Source organism: Leptodactylus fuscus, chromosome 1 (genome assembly GCF_031893055.1).
Source record: "Leptodactylus fuscus isolate aLepFus1 chromosome 1, aLepFus1.hap2, whole genome shotgun sequence".
In the NCBI taxonomy this organism is placed as follows: domain Eukaryota; kingdom Metazoa; phylum Chordata; class Amphibia; order Anura; family Leptodactylidae; genus Leptodactylus; species Leptodactylus fuscus.
In genome coordinates this window covers 193619849-193639412 of record NC_134265.1, presented here as the reverse complement: position 1 = coordinate 193639412, position 19564 = coordinate 193619849, and the positions used below count along the sequence as shown (strand labels likewise).

The 19564-nt window shown below is 42.8% G+C and overlaps 2 protein-coding genes across 6 annotated transcripts in view; one reads left to right on the top strand and one right to left on the bottom strand.

The window, feature by feature from the left end:
• CHERP (calcium homeostasis endoplasmic reticulum protein) overlaps positions 1-7393 on the top strand; it is a 28822-nt gene extending 21429 nt beyond the window's left edge. For 2 of the 4 annotated variants that reach the window (XM_075281150.1, XM_075281125.1), the window contains exons 15-18: positions 128-238; positions 2121-2215; positions 4308-4493; positions 4675-7393. In XM_075281150.1, coding sequence (XP_075137251.1) covers positions 128-238; positions 2121-2215; positions 4308-4493; positions 4675-4712 — 430 coding nt within the window. In that variant the 3' untranslated portion in view covers positions 4713-7393. Of the gene's footprint in view, positions 1-127; positions 239-2120; positions 2216-4307; positions 4502-4674 lie in introns of those variants that run through there. The other 2 variants (XM_075281134.1, XM_075281142.1) reach the window with 2 other exon arrangements.
• Positions 7394-8123: 730 nt separating this feature from the next.
• Positions 8124-19564, bottom strand: part of C1H19orf44 (chromosome 1 C19orf44 homolog) — a 29737-nt gene continuing 18296 nt past the window's right edge. For both annotated transcript variants that reach the window (XM_075280809.1, XM_075280799.1), the window contains exons 7-10: positions 14416-14899; positions 12703-12789; positions 11143-11309; positions 8124-8866 (exon numbers count right to left, since the gene is read on the bottom strand). In XM_075280809.1, the coding sequence (XP_075136910.1) occupies positions 8852-8866; positions 11143-11309; positions 12703-12789; positions 14416-14899 (753 nt within the window). In that variant the 3' untranslated portion in view covers positions 8124-8851. The remainder of the gene's footprint in view (positions 8867-11142; positions 11310-12702; positions 12790-14415; positions 14900-19564) is intronic.

Below are 19564 nucleotides of genomic sequence, written 5' to 3'. Positions count from 1 at the left end.
CAGCATTTGGGAATTTTACTTTGCTATGTCCTTGGGTTTTGTTTTCAGTACTTTGATATATATGCAATATGTGCTCCATTAATTTAATAATTATTATAAAATTGAATTGTACTCATGTTTTTCTAAGGAGCAGAAGCCGATCTAGGTCATCCCGAAGTCGCTCCAGGTCTCGATCTAGATCAAAATCCTTCTCACCAGGAAGAAAACGTAGATCTCGATCTCGCAGTGCAACTCCCCCGTAAGTAAAGACTACAATAACAACCAAGTACTGTGGGGCCAGTGACATTTCATTTATATTGCCAAATGAAAGCATCTTCAATACCCTAACCTAATTGCTCACCAAAAAAAAGCATTGTGGTTTTTGTTCACCTTGCCATATATGGTAGGTTTCTGTCCTTTCAATTCCATTGATCATCTGGCATCAGGTGAAAACCTTCCTGCAAGGAGTGGCGCTCTGTACTCCTCCCCCCCGTCCTCTCTGGGATCTTTAATATCGTCCATGAGGTGCTTTGCCTTCTGTGCTGCAAGATTGCCTTCCTGGTGTCCATTACTTCCATCTGTAGGCCCTCTGAACTGGCTAGGAAGTCCCAGTGCCTCATTTTTTTTGTTCTCCACAAGGACAAGGTTGTTGTTCATCTGCCACCTTCTTTTATGCCTAGTATGGTGTTTTTGGTTGTTTTTTTTCCTTCATTCTTTGCCGGGATCCAGATCTATTTTTTTTTCCTCACTCTGCCCCTTCCATCATTCGGACACCTTGTTTTGTTTTTTTCTTCCTGAAGGCCCTCACAGGGGCCTGGCTGCTTCCAAGACTTCCATCTGCAGGTGGATTTGGTTTGCTATCAGGAAGGTCTATTGACTCATAAACAGGCCACAGCCTCTCTGTGTGACTGAGCCTCTTGGGCTGTTCGGCATCAGGCTTCTGCCGAACAGTTCTGCAAAGCTGCCATCTGGGACTCTGTCTACACATTCTCCAAGTTCTCTCCTAATTCTGCGGTACGAACTGATTAGCATAGTGTCTGTGGAGAGGTTATAGCCCAGATTCAGAGAAGACATCTTTTGCTATTCCTAGTATCAGCGCCAGTTTATCAATATGTCCATACATATAATAAGTATAGAAATGTCAGGAGCAGAGGGTGCATACTCATTGAGCTTGGCAGTCGGGAGGTGTGGATACTTCGTGGGAGCTGTAAGTATAGAAGTGTCCGTAGCTGAGTACTCAGTACTGAAGTGCAGCCACTGTGTTGAGCTTGGCAGTCAGGGATGTGAAGGGGAGTGAAAGGAGTTGGTGTCAGGGCTCATTATATAGAAGCCACTTTACATAGCGCTCAGCTACCTTGGGGAGAGACAGAAACACAGGAGCTGTACTGAGAAACTGTACTTTGACTTTTGTAGCTGAGCTCTGTGTACAGTGGCTGCTGTATAGTGAGCCCTGAAACCAATTCCTCTAATTCCCCTCCACACCTCCCTGCCCGGACACAGTCTAGAGGTCAACACGATGCAGCTGCAAAGCCCTGTAAAAAGACTGACTTAGGCTCAGCGATCTGCATGATGTCAAACAAGGGGATGTGTGCACCATTCACATGCATACCACCTGCCTATCAATACACTCCAATAGCCCGCACACCACACCCCCATATTCATCAGCCTAGAAATGGAGTACTGATCTCAGCAACTGAAAGAAGTGCCAAAGATACAAGCAAAGGAATAAAGACCAAAGAGACAGTTTCAGGCACAGTTGTACACTATTAAGAGGCACATTTTGATTAGGAAGTAAATTATAGACTTAATTAACTATGCAAATGCTGAAAAAAAAATAAAAAATTTAGTTTATTAAGTTTAGTTCCGCTTTAAGAGCATTCCCTTTTTAGCCAAGCACAGGCAAGGTGTAAGTGTTTCTCCCATAGAGGTAAATTTCAGGATATTGAAACTGCTTAGCTCAGTGAGCTCCACTCTTTGCATAACTTCAGGAGTTTGGGCTTCATTTGACTGATGGAGACTGAGATACGAATATTCCCATCTCGGACGTGATAGGCTGAATTGGGAATAACCTTTTAATTGTTAGCTTTATGTAGAGGAAATCTAACTGGGCTAAGAAATAACGTGATAATGTGCTTTTCTAGTTCTTCTTCAGGCTTAGGTTCGGGGCCTGGAGGAAATGTGCCCAATGTACGTCTAGGGGAAGAGAACAAGGGCCATCAAATGCTGGTGAAAATGGGTAAGACATTTATTGGTATTTCCATATTTATAGATAAGGATATGTAGGTATTTGTAGCCAATTGTAGTGCTCCTGTGTTGTAAATGTCTTCTTTTAATTCAGCCCCCCTCACTGTGCTTGGTATGCATGACTTTTTGATCACATTTTGTTGCTATTCATTTGGGGAAACGAGATGCCCAAAATGCATTTTTTTACATTGTGGTATATATATTTTTACAGTGTTCATTGTACAGGATAAATAACACTATTTTTCGGATAGTGGGTAAATATGCGCACGCGGGGATACCTAACATGTTTGTTTAGCAGTGTAAACTACTGAACCAGCGATCAGAATAAAAAGAAAAAAAATGTGAAAAAGCAAAGTGTGTTAAAAAAAATAAATGAACTTACTAGGGAAATGATACCAGAAACATTCAGAGGTCTATTTCCCAAGATGGAGGTCATGTGTCAGGAGATTTCTCTTTATTGACATTTCAAGGGTTCTACAAACTTGGCATGACGTTGAAAAACCAAAATGGCGCTCCTTTACTTCTTTACCCAAACAGCAATTTATCCTCGCATATGGCATTGTTAAGCACGTTATCCTTGGTACAAGTGTCATACACGTGAGCATAAACTTCCATTTGAACACGTAGCAGGAGCCCGATATATGAAGGAGAGCCATGTGCTTTTGGAGTGCAGATTTAGGTTGTTTGGTTTGCAGACATCATGTCACATATGTGGAGACCCTAAAATTACCCCTGCAAAAAACCATGTGACAAATTTAGCCCCCTCTCCAGTGTTTGAAGCAGGGTCATAAATTTACACTCATGAATGCGTCGTTCTCTCTTTGATTTGAAATTCCCTCCCATTTTCAAATCAAAGAGAGAACGGCGCATTCATGAGTATAAATTTATGACCCTGCTTCAAACACTGGAGAGGGGGCTAAATTTGTCACATGGTTTTATGTCATTTTACAGAAATCACGGACCTGAGAACTGATAAGGACCTGTAAGTGTTTACATTGTTTCTACCAATTACTAACAATCCTCCACCCCCCTTCCTCCTGGAATTCTATCCCTATGTGCCCTTTTTGTATATAAATATGCATCCTTCAGAAATGGTTCTAAATTTACTTGAGAAAGGAGCCTAGACGTTCCGAAACGTTGTAATCTGTCATCATTATTAGTTAGCCATTAAAAAGGTGTCAACTACTGAAGACTCAAGTTTTTTTTGTTTTTTTTTATGCTTTATATGTGAAATTATTCTTCACATTGTTTGTACACCTTATCAAGGAACTCTGCCTGTTCTATCTCTTTAAGATGGTTGAAGTGACTCACTGCTCTCTGAACTAGAGGTGGGCTGAGTTCTCTGAATACTTTCAGAGCTGTTTTTTTCCTGCTATTAGGTCCCAGGCAATCATGTCTGCTAATTGCAGTTTGTTGATAAAGGCTTAGACAGTTTAAGTTTACTGCAAGTTCACTGTCAGTATGGAGCTTCCCTTACTTAAGGGAATTTTAGGACATTTCTTTAAGGGGTTAAGGAAGCTGATATCCGTATTCCACCACAGCTCATAGTTAAAGGGGCACTCTTAATGGAAAAAAAATTAGTCTCCAGCATGCACCGGGAAGTCTTTGTACACTGTATATACAGCAGGGAGAGGAGAGCTGGCTGACAACTTCCTGTGCACAGAGGAGGCTAATTAGCATATGAATAGAGATGAGCGAACACGATTCAAAACAGCCGTTTTGAATAGCACGCTCCCATAGAAATGAATGGACGTAGCCGGCACGCAGGGGGTTAAGCTGCCGGCAAAGTCTGCATGCTGGCCGCTTCCATTCATTTCTATGATAGCGTGCTATTCGAAATGGCTGTTTCGAATAGTGTTCGCTCATCTCTACATATGAATAAAGGCGGACTTATTCAATCACTACTGAGGCAATTTACATACAAAAAGTAGGTGTAGAATAGCCTTTCTAAAGGCCATGCAAGGATGTGATTAGATAAAAATGACTTTTGCCAATGGTAGAGCCCCTTTAAGGAATCCATGGTGTGTAGTATTTGTGAGCCAGAAAGCTTTTATATTTCGTGGGTTTTTGTTTCTTTTATGTAGGATGGAGCGGAGCTGGAGGCTTAGGTGCCAATGAACAGGGGATTCAAGACCCAATTAAAGGTGGTGATGTACGTGACAAGTGGGACCAATATAAGGGTGTCGGAGTTTCCCTAGATGACCCTTATGAAAATTATCGTAGGAACAAAAGTTATTCTTTCATAGCACGCATGAAAGCCAGAGATGAAAGTAAGTAAAAATAGAGCATTGTTGTATTTTTGGAGACCAGGATTGCCACATTTCATTTGGGTGTGTGTGTGGGGGGGGGTTAGATAATTAATCTTGGATATAGTGTTTCTCTGGAATAACCTTGCTTAGAAACAGATCATGCAGTAAGAAAAGTGGTGTAATTTTCTTCTTTGTATTCCAGTAAAGCGTGAGGGCCAGGATCCTCCAGCCCAAGAGTGATGAAGCACACATTAAAGGACATCTCTGTCTCATCCTGAATAGTTGCAGCAAACCGTATATTTGGAAATACAGACTGGGGGCAGACTATTATATTCATCTAAAGTAATCTCCAAGATGGCTTTTGTGCTGCTCAATAGACTCCAATTCTAGTTACTATTCCCCTTGCACAGGGATTTTTCTTCTTCTAAGATTTAAATCAAGGTTACCTATGTGTGATGATCACAAAAGAGTGAATTGGGAACTACTAGCTGTTTTTCTGATCCTGGTTTCAGATAGCAAATAGGTGTGTATCATGGCCATGACTGATATTCCAGGATGCTCACCAGTTTTGTCACCAGCAGTAGGTTCATATAATGTGACTTTTGCAACTTGATTACATTTTTAGCTCCATAGCAGATATACCTTAAGCTGCACAATCTCAAGGACCCCGACCCTGCGGTATCTCCTGACAAAAGTATTAGTTCCATTTACTACTGTTTTGCCTTGTAAGAGGGTCTTATTTTGTGCTGGTTTTTGTTATGGAAAAGTGTATTTGTGCTACAGGTAAGTATGACCGCAGCGCTTTATTTTTATGTGAACTTCCCTTCTCTTCCAATTTATTTTGTAAAATAAACTATGGATTTGGACACACTTTTGTTCAGCGATAACTTAGACAGTTTGGTCATATAATGGTATAGCTCACCAGCAATATTGTAGCAGTCTAGTTTAATTCCTTCCAGCTATGTTGCGTCAACACATTTTGAAACCCTTTAAATCTTTCAGGACCTCTTGGCTTCAGTGTGGTTTCCTGTCCTTGGAGGACAGAGATCATGAGAGCTTCCATTTAAGCTTAGATATGTTAGGACCTCAGGACCAAACATATGACGACCAGGGTCTAGACAGGTCTATGTGGGTATCCTGCAGCTCAAGTCCCCCAATTGGAGCAGCGACACTTGTGCATCCCCCCCCATCCCCTTCATATTCACCCTGTTGTAAGGGCTGTTGTGATGGACAGGTTGACCCGTGCTGCAGGCTGCATATTCCAACATTGTGCCAATGGCCCATGCCGGATGGACAGTGTGACTTCCTCCTCCTCTGCATAGCTTCAGCCAAGAGTCAAGTTGTCCAGGCAGGGGGAATCCATCTGATATGGGCAGGAAGCAGAAGCTCCTTACGTCACATCCGGGAGGAGCAAGATTCCGTTCCCAATCCAATAATCACTTTGCCAAAAGGAAAGGTTCCTTTTTGACAAGGACATATTTGCGAAGGAGGGACCTTTCTCTTGTATATTGACAGCAAGAATTAAAAACTGCATTGGGGCCTGACAAAAAAAACAAACAACAACCGCCGAGCGGCACAGAGCGTGATACTGTAAATAAAAATGTAATATAGGTGTGATAGTGAGAAAAGCTGGGTGCACCTCACAATGTGAGAAATGCAACAACGGGCACTCGAAGGGAAAACAGAGATGGCAATTAGTGACAACTGGTAACTGACAGTGGCAACTGGAACAGCACACAATGTTAAGATTGCCCCCTCACCTGGTATGGTTGTGAGTAGTCACAACCACTTTACAAACACGTTACACCAATATCATAGCTGCAGGGCCTGCCAGCGTCAGGACTGCACAATCCAGGCGATAAAAAAATAGTAATAGCAAGGAATTAAACTCCACTTGATAGAGGATGTCTGTGCTTCTTTTTTGAGAGTAATCCACTTTATTGAAAGCTCATATGAGGGGTGTGGTTTCTAAAATGGGGTCACTTTTGAAGGGTTTGTATTGGTATTTTAGGGGCTTTACAAATGAGACATGGCACCTGAAAACTATACCAGCACTATCTACCCTCCAAAAGCAAAATAGCTCTCTTTCCATTCGGAGTCCCATCATATACCCATACAGCAGAGTATGGCCACATATGGGGTATTGCCGTGTTCAGTAGAAATTGTTTAACAAACTGTGGGAGGGCTTTTTCTCCTTTAATACCTTGTGAAAATGAAAATTTTGGAGATAAAGTGACGTTTTAGTAATTTTTATACATCCTAATGCTAGTAAAATCTGTGAAACAGCTGTGGGGTCAAAATACTCACTATACCCCTTGATGAATTCATTCAGGGGTGTAGTTTCCAAAATGGGGTCACTTTTGGAGGGTTTCCAATGTATTATTGGTCTTCTAGGCTTTGCAAATGAGACATGGCACCTGAAAACTATTCCAGCAAAATCTGCTTTTCAAATGTCCAGTGTCGCTCCTTCCAGTCCGTGTGGCCAAACATCAGTTTGCACCACATGTGGGGTATTTCTGTGCTTGGGAGAAATTGCATAAACTGTCAGATGCATCTTCATCTTTTAACCTTTTGAGGATGTGTTAATTTTAGGGCTAAATAAAGGGATTTTCCCTAAAATTATATGTCTAGATTTTACCTCCATATTGTTCTAATTCTTGTGAAATGCTTAAAGGGTTAAACTTCCCAAATGCTGTTTTGAATTATTTGAGGGGTGCAGTTTTGAACATAGGCTAATTTTTTAGGGGTTTCTAATTTATATGCCTCTATAATCCCTTTCAGAACTGAAGTGGTCCCTAAAAAATGAGTTTGGGAAATTTTCTTGTATATCTGGAAGATCACTGCTACATTTGAAAGCCTTGTAACATCCAAAATAAATTAAAAGATGATTAATAGATGATGCCAATATAAAGCAGAGACATGGGAGATGATATTTATTCATGTATTTGCATGCTATGACTATCTGTCTGAGAAGCAGAGCATTTCACAATTTTGATTTTTATTTTCCAAATTTCCTATTTTTTATTTTAGAAATAAATACAAAAATATTACAATCTCAAAATCACTTGTGAAAGTTAAAGTGTCTCAAAGTTCTTGCCATATAATAAATTGACATGTCAGTTTTGAAAAATGAAGCCTGGTCCTTAACACACTTTTGGCTGTGTCCTTAAGAGGTTAACTGCAGTATTTTACAATATTCAGGTTCAGACTTATGCCCGGTTCCGTCCGAATGAGGACCCCCTGGGACGGAGTGCAATCGCTGTGCAGTTAAATCGCATGGACCCCGGGGTCCATGTGCTTGCAGCGCACTGCCCAGACGAATGATTTGTGCTTGGCAAGCACACGGACCACATTATAGTCTATGGGGTCTGTGCACTTTAACTGCACAGCGCTTGCAGTTGCGCTTGTATTCTGTCCGGGGGGGGGTTTCTCATGTGGACTACTTGCGGGCGGAACACATAAGTTAGTGTGAACCGACCCTTAGACTATTATAGTCACTGAAGTGTCTGCCTAGGTCAAAGAATAGCACCTCCAAACAGTACCCAGCTGAAATCCCTTATCGGCTACTGCCCTTACTTCCATCTGACTTGGACTTCAGAAAGAGGGTAAAGCACTAACCTTTACTGGTACAGAGTGCAATGCTTTCCTCATTTACAAACAGTATGGTTTCGTAGTTGCTCCTAACTGCTACTTGCTACCCCTCACATGCACTGTAGTTAAAGGGGTATTCTAGTAATAACAAGTTAACATGTATCCACTGCTCCATTCAACAACTCTTAGCTGTGGTCTTGCAGCTGCGGGGAACACGGAACAAGAGATGCCAGTTTTCCAGTTCTGGCAATGGTGGAGATCAGACCTTCACTTATCTAGCAGTAATCACCTATCCATATGGTGGGCGATACACTTGCTTTTGCCAAAATACCTTTTCAAGTCTTCAGATGACACCACAATACATTTACACAGTTTATTACTGTAAGTTTAATAGGGAAGGCTTTTTATTTTTTTACACTTTTGGTTTTGTGCCTTTGCAGAAGACATAAGCCGGTCTTTGCTTCTAAGACCACTCAGCAGAATATTTGCTATGCTATTACATTTTATTACTTTATACAATAGAACATGACGGTCCATATATGCGGGAGATTTATGAACCTACCAAAATGAAAAGACTTTAGTTCACTAGAGCTCTGCTATTGGAAAATGAAGCTGCAATGCGAAGGGTTTGCTTTGGACAACAGACAATCTTTCTGTCAGACAGTTTCAGGGCTCTGCAGCAGTATACCTTCTGTGCATACAGTTACATTGTCACTGGTCCTGGTCTCAATACAAAGAATGAGATCCACTCGATCCCTCTCTCGCTTCTGCTTCCATTTAAGAGCCATCTACTGATGACTAACCTAAATGAGAAAAGAAAATTGAAGTAAATGTTAAAGCAGGATCAGGATGTGCTGCTTAATAGGGTCAAGATGCTAATACTAGGCTCATGTACAGGTCAGTAGGTTTTCTCAAACTATACTATTCACAGGAAAGGTCGTCTAACTACTTGTACAATCTTTTCTCTGGAAATGAAAGAGAAGTCTAATGTGCCATTTCTGTCAGATTCATACACATCACACATTTATGGTTGGTCATGTGCATGGGTGAGAAATATTGTTTCTGGGAAAACCACTTTTGGCTAAGGCCCCCACGTAGTGGACTGAAGTAAAAAAAAAAAAAGTAGTGCGGGAAAGACCAAGGCGGCAACGCTTTTTGGATTTTTTGCTGCGTGAAAAACTTCAGCTGTTTCCACTGCAGACTTTCTACTTACATTATACATATAAGAAAACTGCCACCGTCTCTGTAGCTATAATTGGCATGCTTCGATTTCCAAAACTGCGCCGGATTTGGAAATTGCAGTGTTTTCACTCCGCTTAGTAACTGCAAAGTGGATGGGATTCTGGCAAATCTCATCCACATTGCAGAAAAATGTTTTTATGGCGGTGCATCTGCTGCAGCCAAACCATGGCATTTACGTTGCGTGGGGCCTGGCCTTAAAGTACTTTAAAAAGAGAAAAAAAAAAAAATCTGTGCTACAACTTAGACAATTGCCTACACTGCAGAAGTCCAGTAGCTAACAGCAGTATTACATTAGTATCAGGTCAGTGTTGCTCCATTTAAAAGTCTCCCCCCCCCCATCCCACCATCATCTATACCCCACAAGACTCTACAGGATAATTTGTAGGTCAGATGAACGTCGTCTAACCAACAGTGTTAACAACAATAAGCTGCATTATCCCATCTCTTCCATTAAAATCCATGTCTAGAGTGTGCAAAGTCTCTTCAGATCCATCAGACCTGTGTGTGTGGCCTGACCCTGCAGTCAATTACTTCATTCCCACTATCCCCTTCTCTTGTTAAAAGGGCAATTCCACTTGAATAGAAATGAAAAGATGACAATGCTATTGTAGCACATGGCCCCTTCAAAGTTTATCACTTAAAGCCATACTGAAGCTGGTGGCCAGAAACACCACTGTGCAAGGAAACAGCTGACGGGGTTTCTACATTTTCATTCTCAGAACTAGTAGGATTTACATAAGTTGGATCCCCATACATCATAATGAGGCATATCCTAGTAATATAACATCATGTGCTGGGAAAATACTTAAAGGGATGGTCTGGGATAAAAGCTAATCCCTACACTAATCTATACACCCTCACCTACTTTCTAAATAACAATCAAAAATGTATATTTACCCATATCCCTTGGACAGTCATGTGACCGCCCCAGGGACATTTGCTGGTTATCCGGTGACAATCTCTTTCCCCGATTTTGGAAACGGAACATCACTATTACTCCTCCTCCCCCACCCACTCCATCATACTTACATATCTTCCTTCCAGACTTCATCCTATAGGACTACTCTCTTTTCTGACTTCAAGTGCATACTACTGTCCCAGTGCTACTCTTGCAGCAGGTCCCATGCCTGTGCAGTAGAGGTGGATCATCAGCTGCAGAGCACACAACAGCGCTGGGACAAAAGCGTGCGTAGGCAGAATCAGAAAAGAGGGAGGAGCCGTCCCGTAGGAGGAAGTCTGGAAGGAAGATAGGCGAGTATATATTGGAGTCGGGGGTTAGGCTGAGTAGGTAGGGAAGGGCTAGTAGTGTGTGGGATAGCAAGAGAGATAGGGAGGGGGTGTATGGGAGGGAGGGAGGAGGTGTATGGGAGGGAAGGGGGGAGTGAGGTGAGAGGGGGGAGTGAGGTGAGAGGGGGGAGTGAGGTGAGAGGGGTTAGTGAGGAAGTTACATAGCAGGAAGCTGAACCAAAGTAGACAAATGCAGAAGATACCAAGAGCTCCCAGAGACAACCAGAAATCACTCAAAATACTGCTAAAGGTATATGATTGCATTTATTAACCCATTAATAGCTCTTACAGAGATTTAAAAAAAAATTGCCTGTAAAACCCCGTAATGGACAGTAGAAAGAGGGGATATGGAAAACCATCATACATGACTGCAGAAACAGACCATACACAGGCCCTGTAGTCTAACCATGGAGACAAATAATACTGCCTTGGATTCTGGGGCACTTTTTATAATCGAGACTCTTGCATCGTTGCTTCATTTTTATTTTATATAAACTGAAGCAATAAAGAAAGTTCAAAAAAGACATAAAACAAAATCTATAAAGCTTACCGCCTTAATATTCTCCAGTGTGGTATAGCAATAAGGTTCATTCTCTAAGGACTTCACAGTAGAAAGATATAGCTGTTGAGCCATGTCGACAAATGAACGTGTGAGGAACAGCTGCTGCTTTATCATATCATTCAGTGCCAGGGCCATTGGACTGTATGTGGTCAAAGCTGATGGAATGGGTATAAACAAAAAAAAAAAACATAAGCATTATCTGCATATGATTTACATGTATTTTATAGGCTCAAGCTTAAAGGGATTCTACCACTAAAACACATTTTTTTCTAGTTAACACGTCGGAATAGCCTTTAGAAAGGCTATTCGTCTCCTACCTGTGGAAGTGCTCTCCGCCACACCGTTCGTTCAAAATACCGGTTTGTACCGGTATGCTAATGAGTTCTCTCGCAGCGATGGGGGCGTCCCCCATTGCAGCTCGAAAACCGACCGCAGCGCCGCCTCTATGTTCTTCTGTATCCTCCCCTTGCTTCTTCAGCGTCTGTCGGAGGCCTGCGCAGTACGCTCTGTTCGGCGAAGATTGCCGAACGTACTGCGCTTGCGCGAAATTGCAGTGCCCGCACTATGGCTGGGGCCGCAATTTCGCACATGCGCAGTACGTTCGGCAATCTTCGCCGAACAGAGCGTACTGCGCAGGCCTCCGACAGGACGCTGAAGAAGCAAGGGGAGGATACAGAAGAACATAGAGGCGGCGCTGCGGTCGGTTTTCGAGCTGCAATGGGGACGCCCCCATCGCTGCTCCTGCGATGGGGGACGCCCCCATTGCTGCGAGAGAACTCATTAGCATACCGGTACAAACCGGTATTTTGAACGAACGGCGCGGCGGAGAGCACTTCTAAAGGTAGGAGACGAATAGTCTTTCTAAAGGCTATTCCGACGTGCTACCTAGAAAAAAATGTGTTTTAGTGGTAGAATCTCTTTAAATCAAGTAACATTTAGAATAATATAGAAATCAGGCAATGACAAAGATGATGGCTGAACAGTTAATGTTTCCACTAATGTTCCTGAAAAAGAAGTATAAGGTTTTACAGCATACGTGGGTTAAATGGGTTTTATAAGGCCATTTCATGCAAGGATACAAGACTAGAGCTTGTGATAGGCCGGAGATGTGTCACCAGTGGCGTAACACTTGTTTTATGTCTTTTTCAGTTCACTACCTGATAACAATTGTGAACGCCATACAATTCCTTGCACATACCTTGGAACGTAGGAAACTCCGTGAGATGATAATAATGAAAATGTGCCTGCGCAGAAACACGGCCCAGCCTACATGTAGGGTTTTGCTGTCCGCTTGAAAAGTCGGACATCTTTGTGAACGGACACTCAAGGACAGGCACGGACAGTAAAGGATACTGCATGGGGTGTCCCATTTAAAATCATGCAAAATGCAACGGACACAGCTAGTGTCCGATGCTAATGCCCGCGCAAAATTTTGCACGGACATTAGCATTAGACACCGATGGTAGTGTGAACGCCCCCTTGGTTTTAGTTGTTAGCTGCAATGTTCAGTCACATCCTATATGTAAAAACCCAATGATAAGAACATACCTTCAATTAGATCAGGGTTCACCAAGTGACTGACCATTGACACTGGATCCATAAAATGTGCAGTAGTGTGGTTAATGCCAATACTTGCTGTAAACAGAAAAGCAACAGTCAAATAAATATCACAGTATCATGTTCAATATATAAAGAGCTATAGTGTGATTGCCACTTATTAGCAGGAACTTATCAGCAGAAGATGACATTTATTAAACCAGGTTTTTGCGTTATTTTTCAAAATAACTTTTATTAAAGTTTAACCCCATTTCATTGACTTTTGTGTTGGGGGTGGCTGTGGTAACATTTTTATAATATATTTTATTAATCTATCAAACTTCCTTTTAATAGAAAACAGGCTGTAAAGTTCCTATAAGCAAAGATCTAACTAAGCAATGCCAGAGACTGTCTGTACACTTGTAGAGATGAAGCATTTACCAAAGAGGGGTGGTCCATTCAAATACTGATATGTTTGGTTTTATACTGCCGAGAAAAATGGTATCAATAAACTGAGATTCTCAGCCTTCATATGATGCAAAGATTTAAGAACTAGCCAAAACATAATCTGAGATATTATCAAGGCTCATTCACATCTGCGCCCGGGGTCTCCGTTTTCAGGTTTCCATTTCCTGCCCGAAACTGGGCAGGAAATGGAAACCTGAACGGTGAGCGTTTTATGCGCTCTGCGGCGAAACAGTTTTTCTTTAACCAGACACAGAGTCTGACATACTGTGTCAAATTTCAGCAGCAGCCGTTCAGCCGTGTCTAACATAGACGCTGCTAGAACACTCAGACAAGACAACCCCTGTGATCCAAATTGCCCGATGAGCAGAGCTGAGGCAGCGCGGTACCACAGCTTGCTCTGCTCTCCATACGGAGGTGCATACAGCTGGGGCTGCTGCACATATGCACAGATGTAGCAGAGCTGATACACGGACGCAGGCGGATCACCACCAACCACATTTGGCTAATTATAAATGGCTCATCACCAACAACAACCCGCAGACGAAGCCGCGGGCAGAAGCTAGTAATATATAATTTTTTGGAGGCAATATGACCAAAAACTGGCTACTTTTTATGTATTTTTTATTTAATAGACAGGTAATATTAAATAAGGACTTGAGCACTAGAGGACATGACTGCCTGTACAGTATTCTGAAATTTCTGTTTATTAGTTTTCCAAGTGAAAAATAACTATTTAAGATTGTAGATTTACGTATGTTGGTGATCTGAGACCTTCAGTATCCCCCCTCCCCCATCACAATAACAATGCATCACTATTCCATGATGGGCAAAAAGGGAATTAACTCCAAAGAGATCACCTAGATGCCACCATCTTTGTTGACGGTGGCATCTAAAGGGGTAAATGGCGATGAACAAAGTTTTCACCAGTTGCAGCCATCAGACCAGCATGTCATCTGTGTGTTGCAGCTGATATTCTCCTCATGGCACCGGCACAGCCACATCTTCAGCTTCCCTTATTTCACTGGGGGACACAGCATCATGGGTATATACCCAGCCGGCAGAAATGATTTAACAGTTTCTTTTGGTCCCTGCTGACTGGTAACAGGATTGACTCAAGGTACCAGACCTTGCCTTAAGTAAACAACTCTCTTTTCCTAATTAAAGTCATTTAGCATATTTTTTTTGTCAGTCATTTAGGAATTTTACTATTCCTGGAGAACCCCTTTAACCTGTCTATCACTATAAAAGGTTACTTACCATGTGGCCACTGATAGATGAATCGCTCATCATTGGTCTGCACAGCAATTTCCTTTACGGTGACTCTCTGTATGTTCCCAGCTCTTTTTCTCCTTTGTCTTGCTTTGTGGGACGCAGTTACAGAATGACTCGAGGAAAGGGCAGATTTTTTTGCTGACATAGATTCAGAGTATGAATATGAATCAGATTTTGAACTAAGTTTGGTATCGGTAAGCACAGATTCTTCAAAATCCTCCGAATAAATAGAATTAACAGTGGATTCATCTGAAGAGGACGGACTGTAGTGCTCAGAAGAGCGAGAGTCTTCAGAAGTTTTAACCCTTCCATACAATGAATCTTTGTTGGGCTCAGTAACGGCTTCTAGAACAGATTCCTCTTCGGATATGGACTGTCTTGTAAATAACTTAGCACCTCTGCTAGGTATGTGTCTTTTGTCTTGACTAGAAAAGATATGTTTACTATCCTTTGGTTTTTCACTAATCACCTGCGATGAGAAAATACATACCGTAATCATAAATAGCAAAGATTATAGAACACTTACACTACAGTCATTACACTATTTATAGAATATTCAGGTGTACAGTTTTTCAAGTGTCAAATCAGTTGTATTTTTCTGATCTTTCACTGTTCATAAATTTGTCGAAAGTGCTATGCAACACAAATTTTGGCATAATGTAGAAAGAAAACGGTCAGACTTCTATTGATAAATATGCCCCATTGTTTTACTAGATGCCTTGTAGTGGCTGTGCTATTGCCTATAGAAGAAAAGGCATACTGATGTATACAAATGCAACAAAAAAACTATAATACAGTTTTTTTGGACTTCATTTTATGCCTGTGTGTGCATTTGATATTTACCTAGATACAGCACCTTGCAAAAGTATTCATACCCCTTTTTCACATTTTGTCACCTTACAACCACAAACTTACATGCATTTTATTGAGATTTTAAGTGATAGACCAACATAAGTAGCAAATAATGGTGAAATTGAACGAAAATGATGCTTTATCTATATTGCCTTGTCTATCCCATCCCTGTTTGCCAGATACTGCTCATTCTGCCTCCCTAATGTTTATAGGTCATTGACTAGGTTACTGATCAGCTCTCTTTATCTAGCTCTAGTGGTTGGCTCATGACTCAGTAAATGTTCCGTGCATATAGTGGCTTGCAAAAGTATTCACACCCCTTGGACTTTTTCACATTTTATCACCTTATACTTAAATGTATTTTGTTGAGATTTTAAGTGATAGACCAACACAAAGTAGCAGATAATTGTGAATAGGAAGGAAAATGATACATGGCTTTAAAAATGTTAATCAAATAAAAATCTGAAAAGTGTGATTTATCCCCTGTACTCCAATTACTCTAAATAAACCCAATGCAATTAATTGCTTTCAGGAGTCACTTAATTTTTTAAACTCGTTTTATTGAAGGAGAGGTAACATAACAGACGATGCAATCAGGAAAATACAGGCAAATAAATTCAAAAATAAAATACAAAGTAAATTCCAAACAAAGATCTACCCACCGCGGTCCACCATCAGAACACACACAGGGAAATGCAGCAGGAAGTAAAGCAATTCGACAACTCCTACTCAAGGTGTAAAGGCACCCAGCGCCGAGCGCATGGAGGGGGGGGAAAGAGTACTGGGTAGCAGGAGAAGCACACCATGCTCCCCAAATCTTAAAGAATTTCTGGGGGCAGCCCCTACCCTTATCTATAATTTGATTAAACAGGAGGGTTGAATTGACCAGTCTCCGCCACTGAGATACCGATGGAGACTGCGAGGCCATACACCAGAGGGCAATGGCCTTCCTGGCATAAAACAGACTCTCTCGAAGGAAGATCTGGATGTGATGTTGTAATGAAAAATCATAAGTAAGCGTGGGGAAGCCATTTTGTCTGAGGTCAAAGTCAGGCAACTTCAAATGGAGTAAACAAGTACTATATTATATCATCAGCAAATACTATCGAGCCACAGCTGTTATCGCCTCTATTCAGAGCAGTGGGCTCCTTCTTGGCAGTCTTCCCATGGGGATGGCCACTCTGTGGAGGGATTTCCAAGAAAGGTGATGAATAGCTCGCAACTAGCATATGCGAATTGCGTGCTGTCCAGGAATAATCCGCCAACAGGTTATATAAAGTCGATGGCAAACATCAGCCAGTAGTGTTCACTCATTCGGTGGGGGTGTGGGGACGCCCGCATCATCAAAGTCCACCGATTGGAACTGTCACTGAAGGCTCGATGGGAACCGATCGGCATCGATGAGGTTGTGACAGTAAGTAATCCTAGCTAATCTACATAATAAATTTATGTTAACCTGATAGTATGTGTCTGGCCTGTCTTTTTCTTTGTTCTATTTAACGGAATCCAAAAGAACCTTAGCAATCTTACAGGAATCCAGAGATCCCTGTCAATTTTGCAATACAGATGTTGCCACAGCTCCTCATCAAGCACTCCAAACAGACAGACCTCGGGAGAGAGTGGAACAGGACGGCCCAAAACATCGGCCAGAAGGTCCGTCACCCCTTTCCAGAAGGCCTGCACAACAGGGCAACTCCACACCATGTGCCAGAAGTCCGCCTGAGGACACGGACACCTGAGGCAGTTTGGGCCAGGTAGACGACCCCTCTTAAAAAGACGGGCCGGGGTCAGGTAACACTGATGTAAAATAAATATTTGAATCAGTTTATTATTAGCCGAGGGTGAAACGTACAAAGGAGATTCTAGAACATCCTGAAATGTCTCATCCGTCAGCTCCGGGATATTGGTGCGCCAGCGTGCCAGGGCTGGGGCCTCGGTCAAGGAGACCTTTGCGTAAATTAAATATTCATAAAGAACGGAAACCAGACCCCTCGGACACTGGGAACGGAGTACACCAATAAGCGGGTATTCAGAAATAGCACATGGCTGAGCGGGGAATATGGAGGAAAGGGCATGCCGTATTTGGAAAAAGAATTGATGGCGGGGGATTTCACGTGAGGAGATTAGGGAATCAAATGTAACAAAGACACCTTGTTCGTATAAATCTGATAGGAAGGACACACCATAACGGGACCAGGACTGGGCATCAGGCAATCTATGGAGATCGGGCAAACCAGGGTTGTCCCATAGTGGGGTCTCTGCAGGGACGTCAGAGAAGGAAGACACTTTCCTGGCTTGCTTCCAGACCTTCGCTGCCAAAGAGTGAAGGGGCAAGAGTCTGCCCCTAAACAGTCGGGGATGTTCCAACACAGGCCACAAGCTACGCAAGTGCAGATGGTGAGCCAGGTGGGCCTCGGGGCCCGGAAGCAATCCGGGGGAGAGCCAGGGTTTGAGAAAACGAAGCTGGCCAGCTAAGTAATAAAGGAACAGATCAGGGAGAGATGTACCACCAAGCTGTTTCGGCCTCCGGAGGGTAGACTAGCATCATGGTGCCCCCCACCGCCGCTGAAGCTCGGCTAATGAGCATATAAGAGGATTTAGACCAATTAGTGCGGAGGCCAGAGTAATTACCAAATACATCTATAAGCTCCATGGCCCAATGCAACGCTACAGAGGGATTAGTCAAGAAGAGGAGGAGATCGTCGGCATAGAGCGCGACTCTCCCCTCTCGGGAACCAATGAGAATACCCCGGTAGACAGGGTCTCGCCTAAGAAGTATGGCCAGGGGTTCTACAGCTAGAGCGAACAGCAACGATGACAGTGGACAGCCTTGCCGCGTGCCTCTACCTAGTGAAAAATACGGTGACAGCGAGCCATTGATGCACAAAGCCGCCCTAGGGGAATGGTACAGAAGGGACACCCATGTAATGAAGCCGTCACCAAAGCCATATCGGTGTAGAGAGTGCAAAAGAAAAGGCCACTCGACCAAGTCGAAGGCCTTAGTTGCATCCTAGGAAGCTATTGCCCAATCCTCTGAACAGGCCAAACCAATCTGGGTCACCACCTGGACACGTCTCAGATTGACAGACGTGGACTTGCCCGGGTGGACCAGATCAAGGACCACCAGCCTATTAGCTAACATTTTGGCCAGGAGTTTATAATCAATGTTTAATAGACTTATAAACCTGTAAGAGCCGCAGTCCAGCGGGTCCTTATCCGATTTAAGTAACAGGATAATAGTAGCATCATAAAAGGACACCGGGAGACTGCGGCCCTCAAAAGCTGAATTATAACATTCAAGCAATATAGGAAGAAGGACATCCTTATACTGGCCGTAAACCTCCACAGGAATGCCTTCCGGGCCCGGGGATTTCCTCATTGCCATACCCGACAGCGCCTCCGTTAACTCTTCTAAAGTAAAAGAAGAGTCCAAAAAAGCACACTGCTCGGCAGAAAAGGTGGGAAAGGGGATGGAGTCACGGTACGCATAAAATTCCTGGTCACTAGTCCTAAGTTGGAAGCGATACAACTCACTATAGTATTGATGGAATCTGTCACGAATATCCCGGCTGTTAGAAATAGTGTCGCCCGTAGCCGAGCGCACACGAAGAATAGGAGGGGAAGCCATATTCTGATGCACCAAGTGCGCTAGTAAACTGCTCCATTGGTTACCCAGTTCTAAAAATCTCTGCTTATCAAAAAAAAAAAGGGATCTACGGGCTTTATCGTGCAAGGCATGCAAATATTGTCTACCAGCATGGAGCTATCGGGATCTAGTGTCATCAGTTGGGTTGGCGACATAAGCCGCCTCTAAGGAGGAACATTGAGCCGCTAAACTAGTTTCCAACAAGGACTCCCGCTTAATATAGGAGATGGAGGATTTAATGTAACCTCTGAGGTAAGCTTTAGTAGTCTCCCACAAAAGAGAAGGGGGAATACCAGGGGAGTTGATCTCTAAAAAAGTCTGCAACTGATCAGGGATCCGGTCAGTGGGCAAAAACAGCTTGAGCCAAAAGGGGTGTATGCGGTAAGTCCGATGTGATCTAACAATATCTCCATGATTCAACGTGAGGAAGAGGGGAGAATGGTCTGAAACCGCCCTAGGTAAATATGATGCAGAGTGTAAAAGGGAACACGTTTTCACATTCCCAAAAGCATAATCTATACGTGACAGGACGTGATTATGGGCAGAATGGAAGGAGAAAGCTCTAGTCAGCAGACAAAATCCTCCACAAGTCCAGCCATCCCAACTCTTGGACCAATCTGGCCAAGGGAGTGGGAC